The sequence below is a fragment of the Eschrichtius robustus genome, chromosome 9, assembly GCF_028021215.1.
Source record: "Eschrichtius robustus isolate mEscRob2 chromosome 9, mEscRob2.pri, whole genome shotgun sequence".
In the NCBI taxonomy this organism is placed as follows: domain Eukaryota; kingdom Metazoa; phylum Chordata; class Mammalia; order Artiodactyla; family Eschrichtiidae; genus Eschrichtius; species Eschrichtius robustus.
In genome coordinates, this window is record NC_090832.1 from 46,868,926 (window position 1) to 46,896,409 (window position 27,484).

General features: G+C 36.7%; 1 protein-coding gene across 1 annotated transcript in view; it reads left to right on the top strand.

Annotated features, from left to right (window-relative positions):
- The first annotated feature begins 6,432 nt into the window (after positions 1–6,432).
- Positions 6,433–27,484, top strand: part of HDAC2 (histone deacetylase 2) — a 28,292-nt gene continuing 7,240 nt past the window's right edge. Inside the window, exons 1-8 of the mRNA XM_068551222.1 lie at positions 6,433–6,736; positions 13,511–13,623; positions 14,748–14,865; positions 16,786–16,860; positions 17,341–17,479; positions 19,477–19,618; positions 23,490–23,582; positions 23,664–23,772. Coding sequence (XP_068407323.1) covers positions 6,685–6,736; positions 13,511–13,623; positions 14,748–14,865; positions 16,786–16,860; positions 17,341–17,479; positions 19,477–19,618; positions 23,490–23,582; positions 23,664–23,772 — 841 coding nt within the window. The 5' untranslated portion in view covers positions 6,433–6,684. The remainder of the gene's footprint in view (positions 6,737–13,510; positions 13,624–14,747; positions 14,866–16,785; positions 16,861–17,340; positions 17,480–19,476; positions 19,619–23,489; positions 23,583–23,663; positions 23,773–27,484) is intronic.

A 27,484-nucleotide genomic window follows, 5' to 3' on the forward strand; every position in this document is an offset into this window, starting at 1 on the left:
AGGGTGTCCCTTGAAAGAAAGTGTTGATTATAATTATTGGGGCTCCCCAGTGGAACCAACAAAAGTCTGAGATCCAAGATAGACAGTGCCTCCAACATGGTGAAGAAGTTCCATCACCTGGGGGAAAGTTCTAACAACCAGGACACTGTTCAGGCATCTGTCTTTAAACCTACTTTCTGGTATTCTTCCTGAAACCCCCTCCTCACTTGCTCCTCATTAACAGGCAATACAGTGGAGGGCCATTTCATTCCCAGGTGACCATACAATCTGGCCGATAGGTTTGCTACCAATTCCCATGGACTTTCCTCAAATTCTGTTGGTGGATAAGGTCTTCATCTTTCCATTTGCAGAAAGCTATGTCTCTTTCAGTATCCAAGCCTCATCACCTAAAACTGTTAAGAAATGGGAAGGATCTGAGATTTTACCCTATTTGCAAGCTAACAAGCTAGCCAACACAGTTTCACAGATGCTAGTATAAGACACAAAAACCTGCGTTAAGGACAAAGGATAAGTTATCATTCATGACCATAGCAGTGACCAGTGCATCGATATTATTTTTTCGTGATGCTGCCCTGAGGCCCCAGTTCCTACAGGCCATGAGGAAGAGGCCCAGATGATACCTACACTTACAGTGGATTGCATTGAGGAGAGGAACCCTGAATTTAGGGAACCTGAATCTTTTATAATGGGTAGTAAGCATGCCCGTCCTTTGCTCCAGGGGGGGAGTCATCTCTCTACCTTCCAGAGCTGTTCACTATACAAACATCCTTGAATGGATTGTTCAGAACAAAAGGCATTCAGCACCTCTGCTCTCAAGATATTCAGAAACCCATGGAGAGCTGTTTCCTAACAGAAATCCATAGTTTCTTAGTAAAAATTACCAGAAGCCACTAACTTCTAATTCATATTTTGCATCAGCTATTGTATTCAGCTGTGTATAACAAAATCCTGACTACAGTGGTTTAACCAAATATTGTTTGTTTTGTTTGGCTTTTTCCCTGCATGTAACCAGCAGTCCAGAGGTGGGCAGTCCAGGTCTGGTACAAAAATAAATGAGTTCTTCAAGGACCAGGTCCCTATTCTCCTGCTCTACCATCCTCACCATTTGGCTTTCCACTTGATGGGTGGAGTAACAGCATACTCCACCCCCATTTGTATAGTTCTAGCGCTCCGATTATCAGATTTGAAGGAAAGCTTAAAAAACTGAGATATGAAAGAGGAAGAATTAAGATACAAATGTAGAGTTATTAGGAGATACTAGCAAGTAGATTTCCGTAGAAACAGTGTGGGTGTAGAATTTTACTAGAAAATTTGTGTAAGTAGATGGATTGGATCAAAGTAATACTATGTTTTGAGGTTCATGGGCAAAGTAATAATTAACAAGTTAACAGAGGTGACTTGAAAGGTTTAATGTAACTGAATAATTTAGTAGATAAGCTATAACTCAAAAATATTTTTAATGAAAATGGGCAATTTTAAATTTTATTACGCAAATGCACAGTTCAAACAGCATTATAATATTTCATTGTTTTGGTACTACTGTTTAGATTTATGAGCTACAGTTTACAGTACTGTGTAAAAATAGGCACCATGCTTCCAAGGAGATCAGAATTCAGCTTGAGGCTGTTTTAGTTTGTGATAACACCCTAGTGTTAGTCACTATACTTTACCTCCTGTGTTACCTTATGGAATTGCTACATAGAATTTAATACCAAGAAATCTAAATTTCCTTAGAGTAGAAAGAAGCTCATATGAATAATTTTATAGCAACCAAACTTAAACTATCTGCTGCAGTTGATAGCAGGGTTTAATTTTCAGCATAAGCTGAGACAATCAGTTTTTAAATAGTCATGTTTCTAAATAATCCATTTATGTTTAACAGATCATTTAATTGAATAATCTAAAAGCACTAAACATCTTCAAGATTGAAAAAAATAAGTCCACGTAGACAGAGCAGGAACTAAAGAAAAATAGTTTAAGAATAAAGACAATCCTCAATTATGCATTCTGTGAACTATCCATGCATTCAATTTGTTTCCTTCTACTGATTATTGTCTAAAACTCCCCTTTTTCTAATGGTAAAAAGGTTTGATAGACGAGTTTGAATATGGAAATGAACTTGTCAACAGGTTTCAATAACTGATTCCAGGTTTAGCTCTAATGATCTAAAGTTCACTACAGATGTTTAGGCATATAATTCTCATGACCATAATTATCATTGGACAAGACTCCTTCTCCAATACCAGTTTCTAGGGCTAAAATAATTTTCTCGGTTGATTTAAAATCATTAAATAATCGGGAGGAGATCAAGATGGCAGAACAGAAGGACATGGAGCTCACCTCCTCCCACAAATACACCAAAATTCTGTGGAATAATTCTCACAGAATACCTACTGAATAATGGCACATCTCATACAATCCAAATTGCAAGAAAGATCTTTACATAACCAGGTAGGATGAAAGAAAAGAAAGGAATTGGGGTGGACCTGCGCCCCTGGGAGGGAGCTGTGAAAGACGAAAGGTTCCCTCACCCTGGGAACCCCCTTCACCAGCTGGGAGATCAGCTGAACTGAAAAGGAGCTTCAGAGGCTCAGAGGAGAGCGCAGCAGCTGGACTGTACCGGGCAGAACAGAGAGAGACCAGCACAGAGGGTCCTGGCCATCTCCGTGTACTCCCTAGCCCAAGAACACCTCTGCTGGTGTGCGTGGGGGCTGGGTGCTGAAACTCGGGCTTCAGCAGACAGGCCCAGGAGAGGACTGGGGTTGCCCTTGTGGAGACAGCCTGCAGGGGCTGGAGTGTGGTCTGCAATCGGTGGTGGTGTTGGGGGGTGTACACAGGACCTAGCCCAGGTCTGCCATAGGAGTCCCATTAATTGGAAGAATTTATATCGTTAAAATGGCCATACTATCCAAAGCAATCTACAGATTTAATGCAATCTCTATCAAATTACCCATGACATATTTCACAGAACGAGAACAAATAATGCTAAAATTTATATGGAATCAAAAAAACAAAAAAAAACCCCCTGAATTGCCAAAGTAATCCAGAGGAAAAAGAATAAAGCTGGAGGCATAACCCTCCCAGACTTCAGACAATACTACAAATCTACAGTAATCAAAACAGCATGGTATTGGCACAAAAACAGACATATGCATCCATGGAACAGAACAGAGATCCCAGAAATAAACTCACACACCTAAAGTAGAGTAATCGTTGACAAAGGAGGCAAGAATATAAAATGGAGAAAAGACAGTCTCTTCAGCAAGTGGTGTTGGGAAAGCTCGACAGCCACATATGAATCAAGGAAGTTAGAACACTCCCTCACACCATACACAAAAATAAACTCAAATGGCTTAAAGCCTTAAATATAAGATATGATACTATAAAACTCCTAGAAGAGAACACAGGCAAAACATTCTCTGACATAAATTGCAGCAATGTTTTCTTAGGTTAGTCTCCCAAGGCAACAGAAATAAAAGCAAAAATAAACAAATGGGATCTAATTAAACTTATATGCTTTTGCAGAGCAAAGGAAATAAGCCAAACGACAAGACAACATATGGACTGTGAGAAAATATTTGCAAACAATGCAACCAACAAGGGCTTAATTTCCAAAATATACAAACAGCTCATACAACTCAATAACAAAAAACTAAAAACTAAACAAAAATGGAACAAAAAACTAAACAACCCAGTCAGAAAATGGGCAGAAGACCTAAATAAACATTTCTCTAAAGACATACAGATGGGCAATAGGCACATGAAAAGATGCTCAACATCGTTAACTATTAGAGAAATGCAAATCAAAACTACAATGAGGCATCACCTCGCACTGGTCAGAATTGCCATTATTAAAAAGTTTTTTGTTTTTATTACACAATGGAATATTACTCAGCCATAAGAAAGAGTGAAATAATGCTATTTGCAGCAACATGGATGGACCTAGAGATTATCGTACTACGTGAAGTAAACCAAAAAGAGGAGGACAAATACCATATGATATCACTTATATGTGGAATCTAAAATATGATATAAATGACTTATTTACAGAACAGAAACAGATTCACAGACATAAAAAACAAACTTATGGTTACTAAAGGGGAAAGGGGATGGGGGAGGGATAATTTAGGAGTTTGGAATTAGCAGATACAAGCTACTATATATAAAATAAACAACAAGGTCCTACTGTATAGCACAGGGAACTATATTCAATATCCTGTAATACCCATAATGGAAAAGAATATAAAAAGGTACACATATATACTTTAAAAAGTATACATATATATATAAAAAACTGAATCACTTTGCTGTACACCAGAAACTAACATAACATTGTAAATCAACTATATTTCAATTAAAAAACTAAAAATAGATAAATAAAATTATTAAATAATAATTAATATAACAAGTTCCTCAACCAGTCAAAATATATAAATATATGTCCGGGCTCTTTTCACATGTTCAAGGCTAGGTGCTGTGGATGCCAACGGTAATAATTATTACTAGTATTATTAACAATAATCCTAATAATCCCTTATATTCACATAGTTCTTTATTGTTTAAAAACTATTCTGTATTAATTTTCTTATTTGAGGTACTCTATATTCACATGAGGAATTACTCTCCAAGTAATACTGCCCCATTTTACAGATAAGGCAATTCAGACAATCGAGTGACTTGCCCCAAGTCATAGGCATACACATATACTTATGTGCAAGACACAGTCACTCCTCTCACGACTCTCTGTTCTAATGAGAAGTTCAGAGAAGTTGTAGGCAACTGCAACATGGTGAGTGTGGAGCTAGAGGGGTACAAGTCACATCCAGGCAGTGAGGGGCCGAAAAAGCAGACTCCGGGGTGGGGAAGAAGTAGTCAGGGAAGTGTTCCAGAAGTAAACAAAGTCTCACTTCAGAATCCACTATGCTGGCTCTGAGAAGAACATTAGTTTCTACTAAATTAACTTATTCTGTTCTCAGAATGTACCAAGTTGATTTTCGACTTGATAGAGTAAAACTTTTGAAGTCAATACCATGCAATTTTTACCTCTGAGTCAAAGTTTCTCACTCTGGTTCCTGTACCAACTGCATCAGTTACCTGGGGTGCTTGCTAAAAATACAGACTTGGGTAGAGGGCGATGGAGGCTACCCTGGACTTTTTCTAAATTTCTTGGGGATGAGGTCCAGGAAAATTGCTGCTTTAAGTATGAACTACTTGGGGATTTTGAAGTCAAATAGCAAAATAAAGAGGATATTTTTGGTAGTGGCTCTGAATAATTCCTGCTTCAATAAGGCCTTTTTTTTTTTTTTTTTTTAATGGGGGTGAGGGAGAGTGTGTATTTTGGGAAAACTATAAATGGCAAATGGTACAGGGGAATGAGAGTTCTATGTAGCAGACTGTCAGCCTCCGCCTCCCCCCAGTAACCCGCAAGGTGGCTGGCTTAGAGTAGGTAGGTGCTCGATGTTTGTTGACTCGTTGAACACAGGGACAAAGGTATTTATAACTTCCAAGAGTTTTGAAAGTCCTTTCTCTGAACTTCTGCACCAATCTTTCCATGCCCAGCCATCAGTAGCAGTCATAATGGAGTAGCTAGGGTGTGTGGATTCTGGAGAAAGACTGAAATCAAACTCCAGACCATCAACATTTGAGAGGATCAAGTTCCTTAATCTCCCCATTTATAAAGAAGGACTAGAAATAATACTTACATCCCAGCGTTGTTGGGAGTCTCAATTGAGTTAACAGGTTATCTATTACAAATAGGTATCAATGAAATACATCATAAATGCATACACTCAGAACCCGATCCGACACATAAATGCATTCCATAAATGCCCATTCAAACCCAGGTACTCCTTAATGTCTGCAGCAGGTCCCCTTAACAGGTCAGAACCTCCGAGCAATTATCAACAGAAAATGAAAAAATAAATGAAATCCACGACGACCCAGTATAGGGGTCGTGGGCTGCAGCTCGGCGGGTTCCATGCGGTCGAAGGGGTGGGACAGTGGTCTCTCCCCGCCCGGCTCAGAGCACGTGGTCCGCCCGGGCGGGAGCTTCGCCACAGTGGGGGAGGGGAGCGGCGTGGGACATCGCGGAGGGGGTCTGGGCGGCCCCGGCTACGGTTGGGCAGGCGCCGACTGCGCAGGCTCAAGATAGGCGCAACCACTGTGCGAAGATCCGAAGGGGGGGGAGCGTTCACCTGGCTCCACGCTCCCTTTACTTACGGGGCGAAAGCCTGACTCTCTTTAAAAATCGTTTTCCGACTGTATTTGTAGCCGCCCTGCGCAAGTTGTTCATCATTAGAAGGCCTCCTTCCCCAGAACTGAAGAGGCCTCTTTCTCTAGTCGTGCCCCCTCCTCCCCCGTGGAGTCACAGTGGACGCGCCCCACCTCCCCTCAGCCTCCGGAGGTGGTTTGGCTGCCCCCTCCCCCTCCCCAGTGTCGCGAGTTGGCGCCGCTGCCACCCCCCGGTCCGCGCTCTTGGCCACTCGGCGGGGCGGTACCGAGCCCTCCCGGCACTCCCCTCCTCTCTTCCCTCCGACCCTCCGGCCTGCCTTTCCCCGCGGCACTGCCACCCCCACACCTTCGCCCCAGCCCTCTTCTCTCCCCGCCGAGCCGCGGCGGCAGCAGCAGCAGCAGCAGCAGCAGCAGCCAGAGGAGGAGCCGGAGGCGGCGGTGGCCGTGGAGCCCATGGCGTACAGTCAGGGAGGCGGCAAGAAGAAAGTCTGCTACTACTACGATGGTGAGAGGCCGGCCGGCGGGTGGGTGGGCGGGAAGGGCTGCGGCGCCGGGCCCGGAGCCGCATCTGGCTCTGCGGCCGCCGTCGCGAGTGGTCGCCGGTGCTGAGGGGTCAGGAGGAGGGACCGACGTTTGGCCGCATCTTAACCCATTCGCGACCCGACGCTGTCTGGCAGCCTCCGCGGGGAGCTAAGCGGACGCCCCACTTTTCCGTCCTGCCCTTCTCCCTCCCGCAGTGCGGTCCGCCGCCGGCCTACTCTGGCTTCGTGCTGGTGCGAAGGAGACGGCCCTCCCTCGCGCCTCTCGCGTCCGCCGCTCGTGGGAGGGAGGTTTGGGGTCCCCTGCTCCGGCCGCCTGCACCCGATTTCTCCCCCCGGGTCAAAACAGGTACCCCGGCCCAGACTCCACACAAAGCCCCACTGCCGCGAGAGCTCCGCCCCTCGAGCCCCCATCCCTCCTCTCCCCTCCTCCGCTCCCCTCTGTCCCCGGCTGGCCCGAGCGTCTTCTTTCTCTGCCGCCGGCCTCTCCCCCGGACCCCTCGACCCGGGTGGGTGCTGGAGAGTAGCCCCTGAGGGTGGGGGCCCACGTGCGCCTTGAGGCGCGTTCACACCCCTGTTTTGCGTGGGCTCCATCCCTCTCCTTTGTTTGCCGGGTTCTTTGAGCGCCACTTTCTTAGCATTCAAAATAAAAAGGCTTCACTTCCTCAATAAAAATGAGGGTTTTCGAGTTTGAGGTAGTCAGGCTTCACGGAAAATAAGACGGTGGTAGGGCATCGTAGAGCTGTTGCTGCTTGTGTTGTCGATCAGACTCGACGGGTCCTGGCTTGCCTCTCTGAGAGGTGGTTACCACCCACTCCTTTGTTGCTTTGTTCGATTAGGAAATACCGTGCTTTGGAGGTGTGGGACAGATAGCATTGGCATTTGGCTTGCGAAGGCTGTTTCTAGGCGATGGGAGTCCTGGTGCAGGAAAACTTTGAGGAGCAGTGCAGAAAGTGCTAAATAATCAGAAAAGCTTGAGCTCATGGAACAGTAAATTATAAAAGTCAGACAGTTTCATTTTAGGGGTTCTTCTCATTTGCAATTTGAGCAGTAAGTCTTCTTGAATCCTGTTCCTTGTGCCAGTCAAAATACAATGAAAGGAGCGGTTACCTTTTTTACAGATTGCACAAAGACGATAACTTGGTAAATAGTTCCTAGTAGGTTACTCTCCAGAGAAGAAATTCTAAAATTTAACAAAGAAACTAGGTTCAGAGACCTGAAAGTCCGTCTGATTTGTGTGAAGCGATACAAATTTTGGAAGCTACATTCAATGTATTATAAACCGTAAAATCTTAGAGCGGTGGAAAGATCTTACAGGACTAGGTCAGAATAAATCTGACTTTAATTTTAAAATGGCCATATCATATCTCTTCAGTTAGCAAGGATGAATCATTTTAATGCCTATTTATATAAAATAACCACTTGTGTCATTTGTGGAAAAATCTAAAATCTTACAGAAGAAATCTAAATTGTTTGATATTTGGTAGCTAGTGCTAAATAGTCACAGCCATGTTTTTAAAGTATTTTTTGAGAGAACTGCATGTATGTGTGATACAAATTGATTTGAAATTATGCCATCATGGGGGGTGGAGATGGGAGTACATTTTAATTTTAACGTGAATTATTAACGTTTCTTAAAGTTAATTCTTTAAGAATTCACGCATATTTTGGGTCACTGGCCTGGTCTTGCATTCCATGACCAAATTGGAATGTAAATAACCATGTATGTAAGTTAATTTTTAAAACAACATTGTTTCTCTAAGGTTTAGAGATTTGCTGTTGTCAGGGCTTTGGGTAGAGAAGAAAGGTTTTAAAAGGTTGGGGTAACTGGTGCTAAGGCTCTTCCTGGAGCTGTTAGTTGCTGTTGACAGTGATAGGCTCCGATGAAGTAAGCTGCTTGGAACTTCTTGTCACCAGGCTTGAACCGTAGAACCAGGAGGTACACTTAAGTTGCAGTTTTATCAGCTATTTGTTCCTGGGCCCGTTTATGATGAGCCTTCGTTGAGGGAATGGGAGCAAGTACTGGGATGCAGTACTTGATAGGAAGGCGGGATGCAGACTTGATAGGAAGAGTAACCTTTGATTGTGACTTAAGTACTTTATAGTGGACCATACAACTGCATTATATGATGGCCAACAGCAGGTGTATAACTGAATGTTTGGGTATCTCTGGTTAGGTTATCTGTCTTTTGTCTATGGCTCTTCCTTGACTAATTTTTAGAATGGAATTTGTAGTTGCTTACATTTGGAATATGCTTTGAGTTCTTTTCGTGGGCGTGGGGCTAATAAAATATTTTGCAGAGGTTATTAAATTGAAGGGGTATTATTATGCTATTTCTTTGTATGTGATAGTATGTTAAGCTGTGCATAGTTAATTCCAAAGCTTACATTTTCATCACCAGAAAAACCCTATTTTGTCAGCTTATAAAGGCAGCGATAGTAGTTTTTTCTTTTTTTAATTGTGAGGAAAGAGGATGCAAGTAAAGCAGCTTGTGCACAGGGAACTGACTCTAAGATACGCAACATGGATTGGATTGGGAGTGTGTGGTGTCAGTAATAATAGGGCCTTAATCTATTAGACTAGAATAGCTGGTTTTAACTTGTTAGTAAAGGAAGTTGAAGGAAGAAAGATAAAGAGGAAAGGAGTGAAGTAGCAAATTCTGTAACCATAGGAATCCTACCTTTAGGCTTACTGGGACCATTAGGACTACTCTTGGTGACACAGAGAGAATGTCTAGCAAATGAAAGGGGCTTCTAAAGACATATGTTCTTTTCTCTGTACACATTACAGTCTTCAGTATCATACCCTTTAGATCACTGGAATGATGGTTTCAAGTGAACCTTCAGGCACTGATGGATAAAGTATTCTTAAACCTTTGAGGACAAGTAAGAGAAGTTTTTACTTCTCTTATTGCAGCTATTGACTCATGACTCATTTCCAAAAACGTATATCTAAGTCTTGATCTTCTAGTATATACTGCAAGATTGTCAATAATCTGTAAACGATATAGTTAGATCCCTTCTGGCTTTAAAATAATGTGACTTCCGGGAATTCCCTGCCAATGTGGTGGTTAGGGCTCTGAGCTTCCACTGCAGGGGCCATGGGTTCTATCCCTGATCGGGGAACTGAGATCCCACACGCCACACAGAGTGGCCCAAAGAGAAAAAAATAAAAAGTAAAAAATAAAATGATGTGATTCTGTACTTAAATGTAATTAGCAAACCAAGCTTTGTTAGGCTCTGATTAAATACTCACATTATTAATACTTTATCTAGAAACGTTAAGTGTACTTTCTTTTAAATTAAGCTTGAGGCCAATTACATTTAGTGTCTTTTACTGTATATACAATATAATAGGGTTGTATATATACATAATTTATATGATTACATGCATTGCTCTGTGTTGTATTTTTCCCTGCTCTGATAAGATACATCAAACTATTCGGAGACAAGTGGTTCAGAGAAAAGCACTCAACACTGTACAAAGAGTTACCAAGATCACGTCTCCTAATATACTCCTAGTTTACTGTAGCACATTATAAGAATTCTGCTTGGCAGCCAACTGTTGACAGATTTCCTTAGACGCTTACTTATAACAGTGATGCCAAAGCCTTTTGCTAGGTAGTCTTTAATGTAATTGCATGGGTTCTTAAGCTATAGTATAAATCGTTATTATCCATAAAATAGGTAATCTTTTCTTTGGAGGCAAATCAGGGTGCTGAATGAATTATAGCAGCAGTTCACAAATACTAATGGTTTTAATTGCACATCATTAATTTAAACATAGTAGAACATAAGACTGAGATTTTCATATACTTGGATTCTCTTCCCCCAGATTTTTTTTTACCATTTACGTCCTTCAGATTTCACCTTTTCAGAGAAGCTTTTCCCTATTACCTTAATCCGTTACTGCTTTTCTCCCTATTAATTATACCACCTAAGTTTTGTCTCTCTTCCCACTAGAAAATAAACTTCATGAGGACAGAATCTGTTTTGCTGATGTCTATACTTTCACCAGCCTAAATATAAATAAATAAATAAACACATTTTTTACATTATTGATGAATAAATGATTAATACCTTATATTTTTATAGCTGGAGCACTTTCATATAATGTTCTCTCTAATTCTTACACCCACTCAAGTTACAGACAGGTAGGATGAGTGGCGTTTTATTTATTTTCCCCGTGAAAATAGATTCGTATCTCTGTTTGACTCATTCCACCACTTAATCCTTTTCTACATTGTCTAGTTTTTTTTTTTTAACAAAGTTTCCATTTCTAATTTTTTAATTAATTAATTAATTTATTTATTTTTGGCTGTGTTGGGTCTTCGTTTCTGTGCGAGGGCTTTCTCCAGTTGCGGAGATGGGGTCTACTCTTCCTTGCAGTGTGCACGCAGGCTTCTCATTGCGGTGGCTTCTCTCGTTAAAGAGCATAGGCTCTAGGTGCATGGGCTTCAGTACTTGTGGCACGCAGGCTTGGTAGTTGGGGCACGCAGGCTTAGTAGTTGTGGCGCATGGGCTTGGTTGTTACACGGCATGTGGGATCTTACCGGACCAGGGATCGAACCCGTGTGCCTGTATTATGTCCTTTTCTTGTCAGACTTCCCCCTACCATTTCTTTCTAGGTTCTATAAGTGCCGTTGCTTTCCCAGTAGCTACTACTTAAGAAGATTGGCAGAGTTGCCTTGCCTGAGTTTGAATCTAGCTCCTCTATTGCTAGCTATGTGACTTTGACGGTATCACCTGACTTGTCTGCATCTCATCCATCTTCACTATTATAAAATAGGAAAGTAGTAATAATACCTACATCATAGGGTTGTTGAGAAGATTAACAGATAATACACATGAAGTGCTTAGAATAGTGCGTTCTAGTAAACTCTCAATAAATGTTAATTATTGCTAACATCTTTTTTTATCAAGCACTCTTGCTGAGAAATTGCAACTGTACTTTCCCTTCTATAGATTATTGTGGTCTTTCCCATTATTAGATTAGTGATTACTTTTCACTGGATTCTCAGTATGTACATAGCTAGAGTATTTGATCTTAAGATACGGTAGATATTAGAGACATTTCATCTTGATAATTCTTACACGGGGCAGATGGAAGTTATGTGAAGACTAGTTTCTTTATTCTTACTCTCGTTATCTCCTTTGGTAGTGATGATAACTTAGAAATACCTTCCTTGCATTAACCTTAGGTCAATGATGCTTTGTATCTCTAGTGCGCTTTCTACATCTAAGAATTCATTGAGACCAGGCTGCTTTCAAGGAACTTCATGTGTACTACCATGATGTAGAGCAGAGCTTTATAGCTTGGGAGGTAGTTTCCTGCATTCATAGCCTCTGAATTGTGATAAATGCAGAGGAGTGTCCCCATAGCTCTGCTTTGCTACTTGTCTGTATTGTCTTAGCTTTACTGTTGGTACAGATTAAGAAAGGTTACTTTCCTTTTAAATGACCGTGTGTATATATGAATTGTTTTCAGAAGAGAGCTTGTGTTGAAAATGACGAGTTAAGTAAATTAGAGGTGCGGTACCAACAAAATCAATTAGTAGTAGTATTAGAAACGGGTATGTTATAAAAGTGAATGTTCATCCTGGACTGTTATCAAAAATATGGAAGAGAGAAGCAAACATTTTTGAATTCCTAGTTTACATTAAACAAACAAAAAAAGGTGTGTATTTAGGCAGGATTTTGAAAGATTTTTTTGATCTAGAAGGGGAGTAAATGGCATTCTTTATCCCTAGTTTTTATTATATGAACCCATGTTTAAATGATTAACTTCAAACCATTAAAATCAGCTTGGCCATCCTAACAAAATTTTAGAATTCATTATTTAAAAACTAGAATTAGTACTGAAGGTAATTTCTAACAAAGGCTGTTGTAAAAATTATCCATTACATTACAAAAATGGTATATATTTAAGTGGCATCCTTAACACTTTTTATTATAGAAACACTGGATCTTTACCTAAAAGTATGAATTTTGTTGAAATTTGGTAGACAAAAATCTGGGATTTTGGTGTTATTTTATTTAAAGTAAATCTTACGTGTCAGTTTTAAGACCTTGGGATGTGTAATACATCATAAAAAGATAGGTTAGGAATTATAACTTTTTAATCGTGAAGAATGAGAAAAAATATCCTTATTACCTTGAAAAATGTAGTAAGTATGTCATCATAGCAAAACTTTATTTAGGATCCAAAATTTCCCTTATTGACGGTGATATGGATATATAAAACATTGTAGCCACGATAATACCAACTATAAAGGATTTTTGGCATGCCAGTGAATTATCCAAGAAGCAATATTTGCTATAAAATTTTTAAGTCATACTGGTGAAACTCAGAGAATGTACCTTAAGCATGTAAATTTGCCAGTAAATACTAAAAGCAGGTATCACTCTAAGGAACAAAAACTCCTTTTTAAGTGAGTAAATAGTATTTTATTTGGAGTAATCCTAAATAAGAAAGTTCAGTAAACTAAAAATCAGAAAAGCTTGCTTACCTTAATCTTTGAACAAACATAATGTATTGATGGAGTCATCAGTATGTAAAAGTGTGCATAGGATCTTGGTTTTCTAATACAGTTTGAAAGTTGCAAAATCTAAAATTATTATTTAAGATTTCAAATAAAGCTTATTTAGGTGATAAATGTCTAATGGTGGACACATAAATTTAAATAGTTCATGAAGATTCTCTTGTCTGTATTGTTCATTTTGTCTCTTTCCTCTTTTAGGTGATATTGGAAATTATTATTATGGACAGGGTCATCCCATGAAACCTCATAGGATCCGCATGACCCATAACTTGCTGCTAAATTATGGCTTGTATAGAAAAATGGAAATATATGTGAGTATACCTTTCGGTAAATATTCACTGTTTGTTTGTTTGTTTGTTTAAACCACTACTTTGAAACTTTGTTTTCAAAGTTGGAGAGCATTTAGCAGGTGAAAAGGTGTGGAAGAAACCAGAAACTCCTCTTTTTGTTTTATTCTTCAGAGAAAACTTGAAAGTGTGGGAGCTGTGGCCTCTTTTTTCTTCCCCTATTCCTTCAACCATTTTAAAAAACAGTTTCCCTTCCCCAGGTTTTCACATAACTGGAGACCAACTCAATTTAGCATACTAAATATTTTTGTTATGATTATTATTGACCTGTCTGCTGCTGAAGAGTTGACCTGGGACTGTTACAAAAGAATTATGCAGAAAATTAATCCTACCAACATTTGTCGGCATATAGGAACACTGTATTAGTGAGCAAGCAAAGTGTCTATTTTGTAGAAGATGTGGGAGTATAGATAAACAGATATAAGATGCAACAATTCTTATTCACTTGGGGAGAAAAGAAAGACTTGAAGCAGTTAACAATGTTGGGTAATATATGTGAGCTTCTTTGTTTCAGATTATAGACATTTAGAGAAGAGGAGTTGGATAAGACTTTCAGTCAGGAAGCCTTGTGGCAGAAGTGTGTCATAAATGAAAAGATCCTAGGAACAAGGATGATTTGGATAGTCAAAGGAAAAGGAAGAGAGATCATGAACTAATAGAGAATGAATCTCATTCTACCTGAATGAGTCTTACTCAGCCTTCCTGAAGCTTTTTGGTCATTGATGAAGTTACTGGATATAGAGCAGGAGGTTTGTGATAGAAAATAAGAGAAAGTAGAGTTTATGAACATGGATTAGTCTTTAGAAGGGTTGACCTATTTCCACTAAAATAAAAGGAGTGATTAATTCATAGTTGGTGTTAGGCCTGCCTAATCCTTTTTAAAGGAATATGAATTATCTTTGGATTTGGTTTCTATTTTCTAAAACACACATGTATAAATTTGGATTTGCTTTGGAATTTATCTGTTTTGTTCTGGCAGACCTAGTTCTTTTGAGAGTATTGTTAGGGGAAATTGTATACTTTGTGTTTGGTAACCCTGATGTAACCAGTTGTAATTCCACAATTCTGACATTTATTTTTCTTCACAGAGGCCCCATAAAGCCACTGCTGAAGAAATGACAAAATACCACAGCGACGAGTACATCAAATTTCTACGTTCAATAAGACCAGATAACATGTCTGAGTATAGTAAGCAGATGCAGAGATGTACGTTTCTATGTTAAAAGTATATATTAGTAGTGATAAATATAAATGAGTACTTTTAGAAGCTTGTAATTAGTTATCCAAATCTAGGTATTTTCCTGATCTAAAATATTGTTTTAATTATTTACTGATTTAAAAAGTCCGCGTAACAATACTAAAGCTACTTTAAAAAAAAAGAAAAAAAAAACCTACTTGAAGCTTATTGGTCTGCCAAACTTCCGAAGGGCTATTTGGATCTTCTTTGCGTTCTGTTTTGGTTCCTTGTTAACTTCGGGATAATGGATATTGGTGGGGAGACCTCACTCCCCTGCTTTTAAAAAAAAAATGATTGTACTTTGGCCTTAGCTTGGTGTGTATACCTCTTGTCTTCTGTTTAGGTGCTTTAGTTAATCTGGACTATTCCAGAAAGTTCCAAAAAACAAAACTGAATTTGCCTCCTGTAGGCAACTGTTTACATTGAATTTACAACCACATGCTTACATTGTATTAGGTATTGTAAGTAATCTAGAGGTGATTTAAATACATGGGAGGATGTTCCATGGGTTGTATGCAAATAGTATATAAGGGATTTGAGCATCTCCAGATTTTGGTATCTTCAGGGTCTTGGAACCACTCCCTTGTGGATACCAAGGGACAATTGTACATATAATTTGTACTTCCCTTTGTTGTATTAGTGAAGCTTTTGGTTGTCTTCTACATAGTGTTCTCTTTTGTAGATAAAAGGTATTTTATTATTAGAGATTGGTTGACTTGAAGATGGAATGCAAAATGTCATTCTAAAATGACTGGAACAGTGTCTTTTAAAGCTTGATACTGGAATTCATTCTCATCGATGTTTTTATTGATGGACTTCAGTAATGATTTTCTTTAAAAAAGAACAATTTCAATAATACTAAATTAAGTGTAGTTGCTAGACATCTCATAAATTCATAGAATTTCATGTACATTTCTACCACAGATTATCTCATTTGATTCAATAAAATGCTATAATATAAATAGATATTATTTGTCCCTGTTTTTTCAGTGGGGATTCAGGCTTAGATTAAGTCATGGGTAGCCCTAAGGTAAATGAATTAATAGGATTGGTTTAAAATTTACATAATACTGAATTGTATTAAGGTTGTGATCATATCTGAATAGCAGGAAGCTAAAATTTATTCATTATAGTGTCAATAAATTAAGGATGTACAAAGCTATCTAAAATAATAACCCTTTTTTGAAGAGGATATAAATTAAGGGATGAGGAGAAACTGAGAATGGGTTATATGCATCACAACATATTTAGTTCCTCTTTCATTCAGTACTAAGGAACTAAATATGTCGTGATGTGTGGTATATCTGCATGTGTTGTCTCCTTGTGCCTTAAATATTTCTTCTGTATCTTGGCTGTCATGAGCTTAGTTAATTCTTACCATCTTTCAAGATCAATGCTAACCATGGATGTAGGGAACCAACTGTTACATCTTTTTTGGTAATCATTAAAATACATTTCAAAGTTTTGGATGTTCTGTGTACTTAAGGAGTTTTAAAGAATGTAAATCATAAAGTAACTGAAGTTACTTATTTAAAGTTTTTAGAATTTTGATTAATTTACTGTCGTATATTTAAGGAGAAATGCCTGGAAAATTTAAGCCCATGTTTTAATTAAATAACACCAAATACCTTTTATATTTTGATAGCTATTGATTTCTTGTTAGTAAAGCAGACATATTCCACAAATAATCATGTTAAGAATTGGTGGTGGTATTTCACATATAGCACTTTAACTGCCTTGGATAAAATTGCAAACTTTAGATTACTGCTGTGCTGTGTATGTTTTATGATTGCATCAAACATATATTATTTGTAGGAAATAGTTTTTGTAAGAAAGGCTTTCATTAATTCACAGAATGAATTGAAATTAATGAAATCCATCTTCCACAGTTAATGTTGGAGAGGATTGTCCAGTGTTTGATGGACTCTTTGAGTTTTGTCAGCTTTCAACTGGTGGTTCAGTTGGTAAGTGTCCTGATTTGGTCAAATTTGAAAGTTGATTTAAACTTGGTATGTATCTTTTGGGTTATTTGCTTAGAACAAGTTTTAATAGTGGCGGATTTTAATAACAAAAAGTGTGTTTATAGCAGAGTACAGTTGTCTTTAACTGGGCCCCCCTCCATGTTTTGGGATCCTAATGTCTCAAACTTTTTTTTTAAATTTTCAGTTTTTTACTTCAGTTGCATTTTCACTTAGAGACTTCTTCTAGCTACCATTGTCACTACTCCTTTCCATCTATGTGCTCTTATTTAATCAGATCACAACTATAGGAAAATAGTTATCTAAGGAGAAACTGTTAGTGCCCTTGATAATGATCCTTTTATGGTTTTATACTCTTCTGCTTATTTGCTTATGCATGGCATACTCTTTCCACTAGGGCTTTTGTCTAGTTATACTAATTTTTTATCTTAAACATTTAAAAGTCTCCTCTGTCTTGTTTGTTAGCTGGGGCTGTGAAGTTAAACCGACAACAAACTGATATGGCTGTTAACTGGGCTGGAGGATTACATCATGCTAAGAAATCAGAAGCATCAGGATTCTGTTATGTTAATGATATTGTGCTTGCCATCCTTGAATTACTAAAGTAAGTTAATTTGTGTTGATGTTTTTCCTATGAAAAAGTGTTTTATTTAAAACAATAAAAATCTATGGCTTAAAAAAAAAGTGAACAGTGGGTTGAAAATAGTTAATGGTGAATCATCATCTGTGGATTCATTCCAAACCATTGTAAAAATACAGGAAATTTGCCCAGTCCTTGGATTATTAAGAATGAGAAGTACATATCAATGTTTGAGGCTCCATTAAGTACCTTTCTAAAAAATATTAGGAGTAGTTTGACAATTTAGATTGGAGGTATAGTTTTAATTAATGAAAAATGACATGATCCTAGAAGTTTATGTTCTAACATTTTGTAAGTTTTAACTTTTGAAGGCAAAAATTTGAAACCTATGTTAAAGGAAATTTGTTTACCTATTGAATGAGACCAGCTAACTGCCTAGCTTCCACATAGAATGGGGTTTTGTGCTAATGGATATAATTATCTAAGTTACTAAAGGAGTTAAAGTTATTCTTGACTGCAGTTTGAGAGCAATATCTATAGCGGTATTTGTGATTTTGGAGATTACAAAGTTAGATTTTTTACCCTCATTAGTTAAAGCACATCTTAGCAGATTCTACTTCAGATTGTAACAAATTGGTGTTTTCTTAACTTTGAAAGTGTTCTTGCCTGAAGTTATTCCATGCATACTATTTATAAAGGCTAATTTTTCAGTTACTTAAAATTAGGTATTGACTCCTTCAATAAACAACTGATCTGTATCAATTGACTAACTGAGAGCCAAGCAAAACCCCTTGAAATCATTTGCCTTGTTTTTTAATTCACTGTTGATGTTGGTTGCTGTGTCTTCATCTCTGAGTAGCAGTTCTTGCCTGAATGCTAACAGTCTTAACAGGTTTAATGTAGTTTCTCTGGACACACTTCTTCAACTAGTGCAAACTTGATTTAATTAATTGACTATTGGAAACAGCTTATGAGCAACTCAGACACTTAACTTTGTTCACATTTTTTTTTTCTTTTTTTAAGAAAGTCTATGATGAGACATTCTGGTTTTTATTTTCCAAGTTTCTGAATGTTGCTTTCCTGCGAGTTGAGGATATTCTTGTGAGTGCTTAGTCGGTAATGTCAGCAGCCTGCATTGTATTCTTTTAACATGGTTGTGGTATTATTGTAAAATAAACACAGTGCTCTGCCATCTAATTCCATAATAATCCTCACTTCATTGTGCCTTGAAAGGATGATATATGAAATTCACTTTCCTTGTTTCTTGTTTTGACATGGGTATGCGCTGGTTATAAGATGTCCAGTATGGTGATACATGTGGCTCTTAAAATGCATTCGAATTTTACTGCGATTTGTAGTTCTCCAAGCAGCACTGTGATGTGATGAGAATACCACTTGTGGTTTCTGTCACAAGCATTCAGTTGAAATAAAAAAGAAGCCATAGACAATACATGAACAAACGAGCATGGCCATGTTTCAGTAACACTTTACTTATGGGCATTGAAATTTGAATTTCATTTAATTGTCATATATCATGAAATTATTGTTTTGATTGTATTTTTCAGCCATTTAAAAATGTTAAAAACTATTCTTATCTCAAAGGCTATACAAAAAGAGGCCATTGTCCAAATTTGGACTATGGACCATAGATTGCCAAACCCTATTTTATAATACTGAAGATATGCTAGAGAGATGTTTTAAAGTAACAATCTTAAGTAAGGTATAATCTTCAGTTATTAATGTACAGAAACATAGACTATGTTTTTAAAGCAGAATAGGGTAGATTTCACAGAGTAAATACATTTTCTCACCTAGATTGGGTTTAAAGGGAAGATTTAAAGGTCTGAGGCTCAAACTAACTTCAGGATGGTCTCTTTGAATGGTGTCTTAGGCTGGAAGTAAAGAAAAGAAGGGATTAAACATTCTGGAATGCAGGAGCTCAAAAATAGGTTTCCTGAATCCATGGTGGTTTTTCCCATCTCAAAACCTTTTTGAAAACTTACTTAAGGTTTTGTTTTCAGGTATCATCAGAGAGTCTTATATATTGATATTGATATCCATCATGGTGATGGTGTTGAAGAAGCTTTTTATACAACAGATCGTGTAATGACTGTATCATTCCATAAATATGGGGAATACTTTCCTGGAACGGGAGACTTGAGGGTAAGACTGAATTCTGTCTGAATAAATATTATGAGATTAACCTAGGAGGTTAATAATCTTACACCTGAACTAATGTTTTTCTGAGTCATTAATTTGAAGCTTGTATGAAGGATTAGTCATTTTATATGCTATAACATTTGTTGGAATTCACTTTTGCTGACTACAAGCAAACATTCAATGAGAACTTAAAGGGCTTTCTTTTGCTGAGCTTTTTTCTTTGGTTGAATAAATATTTTTGAACATCCACAAAGCATGAAACAGTTTTCTTGATGTTCAGTTTGAATCTTCAAAACCTACTTGATGGTAGCCTGTATTGCTGTTGAATACAAAGATTGGTGGAATAAAATAATTGAGTCTTTTTAAGGTTCTTGTACTGCCCTCCTTTTATGATTGGTCTTTATTTAATTGGTCTAATTTTAATCCCTTTTTTTCTTTAGGCTTCTGAAATTTGTAATGTACGTATATGCTCTCTCTCTCCCGCCCCTCCCCCCCCCCCACCTTGGGGAGAGAAAGAATATCATAGCTTATCCCGCCTGCCTATTACATTAAGTGCATTTATTTCTGTATTTCTGTTATCTTCTTTCGTTTGGTGCTCTTGAAGTTGTTTTGTTTTTTTTTGGTTTTTTTTTTCTCCACTAGAGGTTTGGTTTTTTGAACCAAACTACAAACATGTTGAAGTTTATTCCGAAATTTAAACCGCTGTTTTTAGTTTAGCTGTATTATATGGGAGATTTCTTTTGGCATGGCATTCAACATTAGTTCTAAGCTGTTTTGTTAAGGTTGTTTTTCAGATCTGTGGTATGTCTTTATACTTTAACAACCGAAAGTTTAGAGCGACCTTAAAGTAGTCTTCAAATATATGACTTAATTATTTGATCACAAGGTTGTGCTCTTTCAGTAAGAATTCAGATGGTGAAACCTTTCTTTATCTATAAGTGGGTAAGAGGTCATTTGTTTCATTTATTTCAGTTTAAATTATGTGGCTTTTAAAATAATTTATATTTTCAGTTCTTTCTTGCCGTGTTAGCTCATTCAGTAACTTTCCCCACTTGGTCTTGTCTTACAGACCAGTGGTTCCCAAAGATTGATCCTTAAACTAGCAGAATCACTGTCACCTGACAACTTAGAAGCACATATTCTCAGACTTTAGGAACTCTGGATGATTCTTTTCTGCACACTAAAGTTTGAGAACCACTGTTCTAAACCAGTAGAATTTGTTTGTGTATAACCATTGTACTCTGGTAGAAATTAAGCAAAAGCTTTCCAGCTTTAAGCTTAAAGAAAGATAGTGTCTTTGCAATACAATTCTGATAAGCTCAGAAATAGCAAATGGAAGCCTCTGTTTTAATTTCTGACAGTGTACTTGAAGTTGTTAGAAAATATTGGAGAATATGTGTTTTAAAAAGATTGAGAATGACTTTCAATATCTCTTTTCTTAGGATTTTATACTCCCTGTATAAAATGTCAAAATTTTTTCCTTTTGCATATTATAAAGGTGTCCCCCAAATTTAGGAAACTAAAATCAACTGCTTCATTATATGTGCAGTTGTATTTGGACTTTCGTGAAACTCGAGTATAACTTAATAAACATTACCTTTTCTACCTGACAATTCATTCTAAATCAGAAAAGAAGGCTAGTCTAAGCTTAGATTGTTGTTAGAACTATGCTTGCATTTATTAGATCAGTAGTCTAGGTGAAAGAAAAAAACCGAAGGTGTGATAAAGTAGTAGTTGTGGAATAAGAAATGGAAGGTGTATGGGCTTCCCTGGTGGCGCAGTGGTTGAGAATCTGCCTGCCAATGCAGGAGACGCGGGTTCGAGCCCTGGTCTGGGAAGATCCCACATGCCGCAGAGCAACTAGGCCCGTGAGCCACAACTACTGAGCCTGCGCGTCTGGAGCCTGTGCTCCGCAACAAGAGAGGCCATGACAGTGAGAGGCCCGCGCACCGCGATGAAGAGTGGCCCCCACTTGCCGCAACTAGAGAAAGCCCTCGCACAGAAACGAAGACCCAACACAGCCAAGAATAAATGGATAAATAAATAAATAATAAAAATAAGGAATTCCTTTAAAAAAAAAAAAAAAGAAATGGAAGGTGTAAAACTTGGTCCAACAAAGGCCGCAGTTCTGAGTTACCAGCCTTTAGCTAGAGTGAGAAGTGCTGACCAACTTTCTGTATTGTGAAATCTTAGTGTCAACATGTATTCCAACTGTGTGTTTAGTGCAGAAGTCTAGGGATTTACAGTTCTTTAAGTTTGTCCACATGTGTATAGTTTGTATTTAGTTATATAAAAATTTAGATTCTTTAAGAAAAATTGTAGGAGTGAGTGTGTAATTTCATGCTTTTTCATTGAAAGTTGGATCATAATAACTCTAATATTGAAGAGTAAGCTATGCTTTTTAAAAAAATGGATTCAAGCTGAGACCGTTCCATGAGAGATAAGGGAAGAACATGTATTTGTATTAGTAATTCTAAAGATTCATATATATTGAGACATTATACAGTTGACCCTTGAAGAATGAAGGGGTCGGGGCGCTGACTCCTGTGCAGTTGAAAATCTGCATATGACTCTGACTCCCCAAAAGCATAAATACTTAATAGCCTTCGTGATAATATAAAGTCAATTAACATATTCTGTATATGTATATCTACATGTATTTTATGCATTCATAACATACCTAACTTTTTCTTAATTTTTAAAAATATTTCTAGACTGCAGTCATGGGCAAGTTTTTTCAGGTTGTTGCAAATTTCCCGAAAAATTTTCCAATACATTTATTGAAAAAAATCTGCATGTAAGTGGACCCACAATTCAAACCCTGCTGTTTAAGGGTCAACTGTAATTTAAAACATGTAAGAATCAGTTACCCCCAATCCTTTGATGTTGTAGTTAAAGCACTGTTTTGTATGTAGAAATGTCTCTACCATATCTTCTAGGAATATACAGTTGACCCTTGAACAACACAGGTTTGAACTTCTATGTAGATTGTTTTCAATAAATAATTACTACAGTGCTACACAACTCACAGTTGGTTGATCCGCAGATGCAGAATCATGGAGATGGAGGACAGACTGTAAAGTTAAATTCAGGTTTTCAACTATATGGGGGTCTGTACCCCTAACCCTGGTGTTGTTCAAAGGTCAGCTGTTTATGTGTGTATATATCTGTATGAACATATACATAGATATACACATGCATAACATATACAAATAAATAAGTATATATAATACATGTATGTATGTTTTAAGTAAGTGTGTGTGTGTGTGTGTGTGTAGCTGGAACCCAGCTCTCAATTTCTCTCCTTTGCTTCTTTTGGGAGGTATTAATGCCTAGAGTGGTACTTATTCAACAAGTAGAAACAAAATTTATTTCAAACCCAATTAAAGAACAGATTTCAATGCTTTAGTCTGCAACTGTTAAAACTTCCAAGAAAGTCTTATAAGTAAATTCATACCAGATTGTGAGCCACAAGAAGGATTCTACTTTAGAGACAATTGTCCTGCAGGGTTCTTTGGCTCAGAGTTTATATTTCCTACAGTTTTATCTATAAAGTTGTCTTGTGTATTTTGTTTATGACAAATTTCTTGAGTAATATTTAACTTCAAATTGCCTTTAACTGTGTTAAATTTCTTTTCTCCCCAAAATAATCATTACAGATTAAGTGGAATTGGTTCTTTTCAGCTTTAAAAGCCATCCATAACTGTTGTAATATGCACTTTTTCTGTATTATTTCCTTTCTCAGCCTACTAGATGAATTAAGAATTGGGTTTTATTACCTGGTCTTTTAATCTTTTAAAAATATTTTAATAATTAAATATTTCAAACTTTTTATTATGATATATTCTCAGATCTATTTAACTATGTATTTTAGGATATTGGTGCAGGAAAAGGCAAATACTATGCTGTCAATTTTCCAATGAGAGATGGTATAGATGATGAATCATATGGGCAGATATTTAAGCCTGTAAGTATTATTATTTTCAAAAATGAAAAGGAATTCTAAAATGTTTTTTAGAGACATTAACATTTGTTACCTTGTACATAGATTATCTCAAAAGTGATGGAGATGTATCAACCTAGTGCTGTGGTGCTACAGTGTGGTGCAGACTCACTATCCGGTGATAGACTTGGTTGCTTCAATTTGACAGTCAAAGGTAAGCAATTTGAAGGGTGATATTCCAGGAAAAAAAATTTTTTTCTTCCTAAGAACTTCTCATAAAAGTTGTCATTTCCTTTTTACCTGCTATTTTAACAGGGAACCATGTGTTTTGTGTTTTTTATGGGTTTTTGTCATATGCATGTATCTTTTATTTTGTCAAATTTATGTATATATTCATACATGAGTAGTTTCATTAGGCTTGTTGCAATACCAACCAAGGCAGCGATTTTCTTCTTTTTTTAAAACTTTTATTTATTTATTTATTTATTCCAGTTTTATTGAGATGTTGTTGGCATACAGCACCATGTGAGCATAAGATGTACAACATAATGATTTGACTTCAACATCATGATTTCAGCATCATGAAATGATTAACACAGTAGGTTTAGTGAGCACTCATCTCCTATAGGTACAACATTAAAGAAATACATTAAAAATATGTACATTTTTCTTTGTGATGCAAACTCTTAGGATTTACTCTCTTTAACAGCTTTCATTTATAACATACAGCAGCGTTGATTATCTTTATCGTGTTGTACATTTCACCCCTAATACTTATTTATCTTTTAACTGGAAGTTTGTACCTTCTGACTGTCTTCATCTAATCTCCCCTCCCCCAACTCCTTGCCTCTGGTAATCACAAATCTGATCTCTTTTTCTATGAGTTTGTTTGTTGTTTGTTTCGAAATATAACTGACATACAACACTATGTTAGTTCCTGGTCCACAACATTGTGGTTTGATATTTCTATACATTTCAAAATGATCGCCATGCTAAGTCTAGTTGTCATCTGTCATCAAACAAAAATATTATATTACTATTGACTGTATTCCCCACTCTGTACATTTCATACCTGTGACTCATTTATTTTCTAACTCAGTGTTTGTACCTGTTAATCTCCCTCATATATTTCTCTCCTCCCCTCTGGCAACCATCTGTTTGTTCTCTGTATCTATGACTTTCTGTTTAGTAATGTTTGTTCATTTGTTTTTTTGATTCCACATGTTACACTTAGCATAATTTTCAACAATTTTTGTTGATTCTTTTGGTGCTTACCTTTCTTTAAATAACATGCAAGCTTTTGTTTCCTTTTTTTTTTTTTTTTTTTGACCGCACCATGCAGCATGTGGGATCTGAGTTCCCTGACCAGGGATTGAACCCAGGAGGTCCTTGGCAGTGCGAGTGTAGAGTCCTAACCACTGAACCACAAGGGAATTCCCCAAGCTTTATTATTTTTAATTTTTAATTTTAACCTTGTATATTCACTATACATTGTGAAAGAAGAGGGAGTCACCACTTTGTCCCCAACACATGCATACACCCTTCCAATATTTCCATTTTTACAATTTAAATCTGGTATTTAGACCAGAATTTTGGTCATGGTATTCAGTGTTAATGGCATCACCAGCAACATTAAAGCATGTTTCAGCTTATTCAATTTCCCTTTTGCATAACTTGTTTTTCCCCATACAATTTTGTCATTTCCTTAGTTTTCTCCTTACTCATGAATAAATTGCCGGTATTTATAAATAGTACATTATATTCAGATGGATCAAGTGTTCTATCAGTTTTACCTCTATGAAGAACAGCCTTCTGACTTGTTCCTGTTTGGGTGAATTTCCTCTGTAGATCTGGTAGAACATCGAGCTGTTCTTTGCTTATAAGTGTTGAAATCAACGTATGATAGAGGTCCAGACCAAAGTAAAGATCACCATTATGGAATGAACTGCTAGGATATAAGAATAAATCTGAAATTTTATTTAATAAGTTCTTAAAATTTATTATGTGTGGATTAGTTGTGATTTATCACGGATATTGTACATGATTTTAGAGTTGTTTTCCTTGTGAACTTTTAGGTAACAAGTTCATGTTCTGCTTTGAATTCTCTCATAAAATGTGAAGAATTCTCAAGTAGAACTTTTTCCAGAACAACTCTTGGCCTAAATGGAATTTAATAACTAAATACAGATATTAAAGGCTATTTTATTTGGTGTTACAATAGCTCCTATGCCAGCCAGCATTAGAATTATGACGTAATCAATCTATTCTGCTTATATTAGGTTGAACAATTTGAAATTAATTGCCCCTTTTCTTGCTAGGTCAAAAGTGGCCAAAAAGCAGAAGTTTCGTATTGTTGAAAATAATGTGCGGATAACCATCTGTTTCCTCAAAATGGATACAATCTTCTTAAAATCTACTTAATGTACTCTTAAGATGTGTATTAACTTGTCAGTTTTCTTAACTTTTTGAAAGTTATTAATGCTTGTACTTAAAAGCAATAGCTTTCATAATCACAAACTACAGCATTTTATTTTACTTACTATAAATCCATATTCTATTTCAACTGACTGATAGAATGTCCGTTGTATAAAGCATGTAAAGATATTTGCAATCCCAATTGTCAAACTTGATTCCAAGCTTTCTCCACTGCCAGCTTCAGTTCAAACTGCTAAAGTCAGTTTACCTCTTGTCTGTCTCCTTTCTATCTTATTTTATATTGATACTGTTGTATGCTCTCCCATTCTTCATTTTTATAAATTTTAGCCTTTAAAAAATTCCTTTATAACCATTTTTATCAGGTTTTGAGATGAAAGAAAAGTAAATGTCTTTGTTTAGCCAGCTATCTTTACTGTTATCTTTAAGTTAACTGTTTGTTTCATCTTTAAAAAATACCCAAATGGTTTTCCTCTATTATAAGAAGCCTGAATTTTCATAATTGCAGTAATAACAGTTGGGTTATGAATCATATAATGTAACTGTTTTATATATATATATATATATATATATATATATGTTTTTATATATGTTATATGTTTATGTATTTACACTTTTTATGTCCTTATACATAATTTCACGTATTTATACGTACTTTTATACCCTTTTTTTTTAACATCTTTATTGGAGTATAATTGCTTTACAGTGGTGTGTCAGTTTCTGCTTTATAACAAAGTGAATCAGTTCTACATATGTCCCCATATCTCTTCCCTCTTGCATCTCCCTCCCTCCCACCCTCCCTATCTCACCCCTCTAGGTGGTCACAAAGCATATAATGTTAACTATTGACTACTTAATGAAAATGCTCACAGTATAGTTACATGAAGAAAACATACCATTAAGCTTTTAAAAATTAACTCAAAAAGAATTGGAAAGGAATATTCAAAAACTATCTTTGGATGATAGAATTTTAGGTAGTTTTTTCTTTGTACTCTTTTGATTTTTCCAAAATATTATTCAACATATATCAATTTCTTCTATAATTGAAGGATTTTTTTTCTTGCTTTAAACATTGACTTGTGTTCCTGAATGATGATGATAATATAAGAAGTTACTAGTAACTCGTAACTGTTTTTTAAACTATGGCATCCAAAGGAAATATTTTGTTTTCATGTTAGGTTTACTTTATACTGAAATTTCTACACATAGAAATTTGTTAAAGTTTTTTTTAATAGTAATAGATATTAATTTTATAATTTTAGATAAGTTAAGAAAAATGTCCGTAATACCACTGCCTAACGATAACCTATAGTTAAACCTGTATAGCCTTTCATAATTTTTCTGTACATGTCTGTGGAGGAAAGTGGTAACAGAAAGTCAGTTTAGATTAGATTATACAGTGTTTCATTGCAACCTCACTTATTTTTTCCCCCAGGTAACCTTACAGGAACATAATATCTTCATATCACATTAATAAAATGTGTTATATTCAT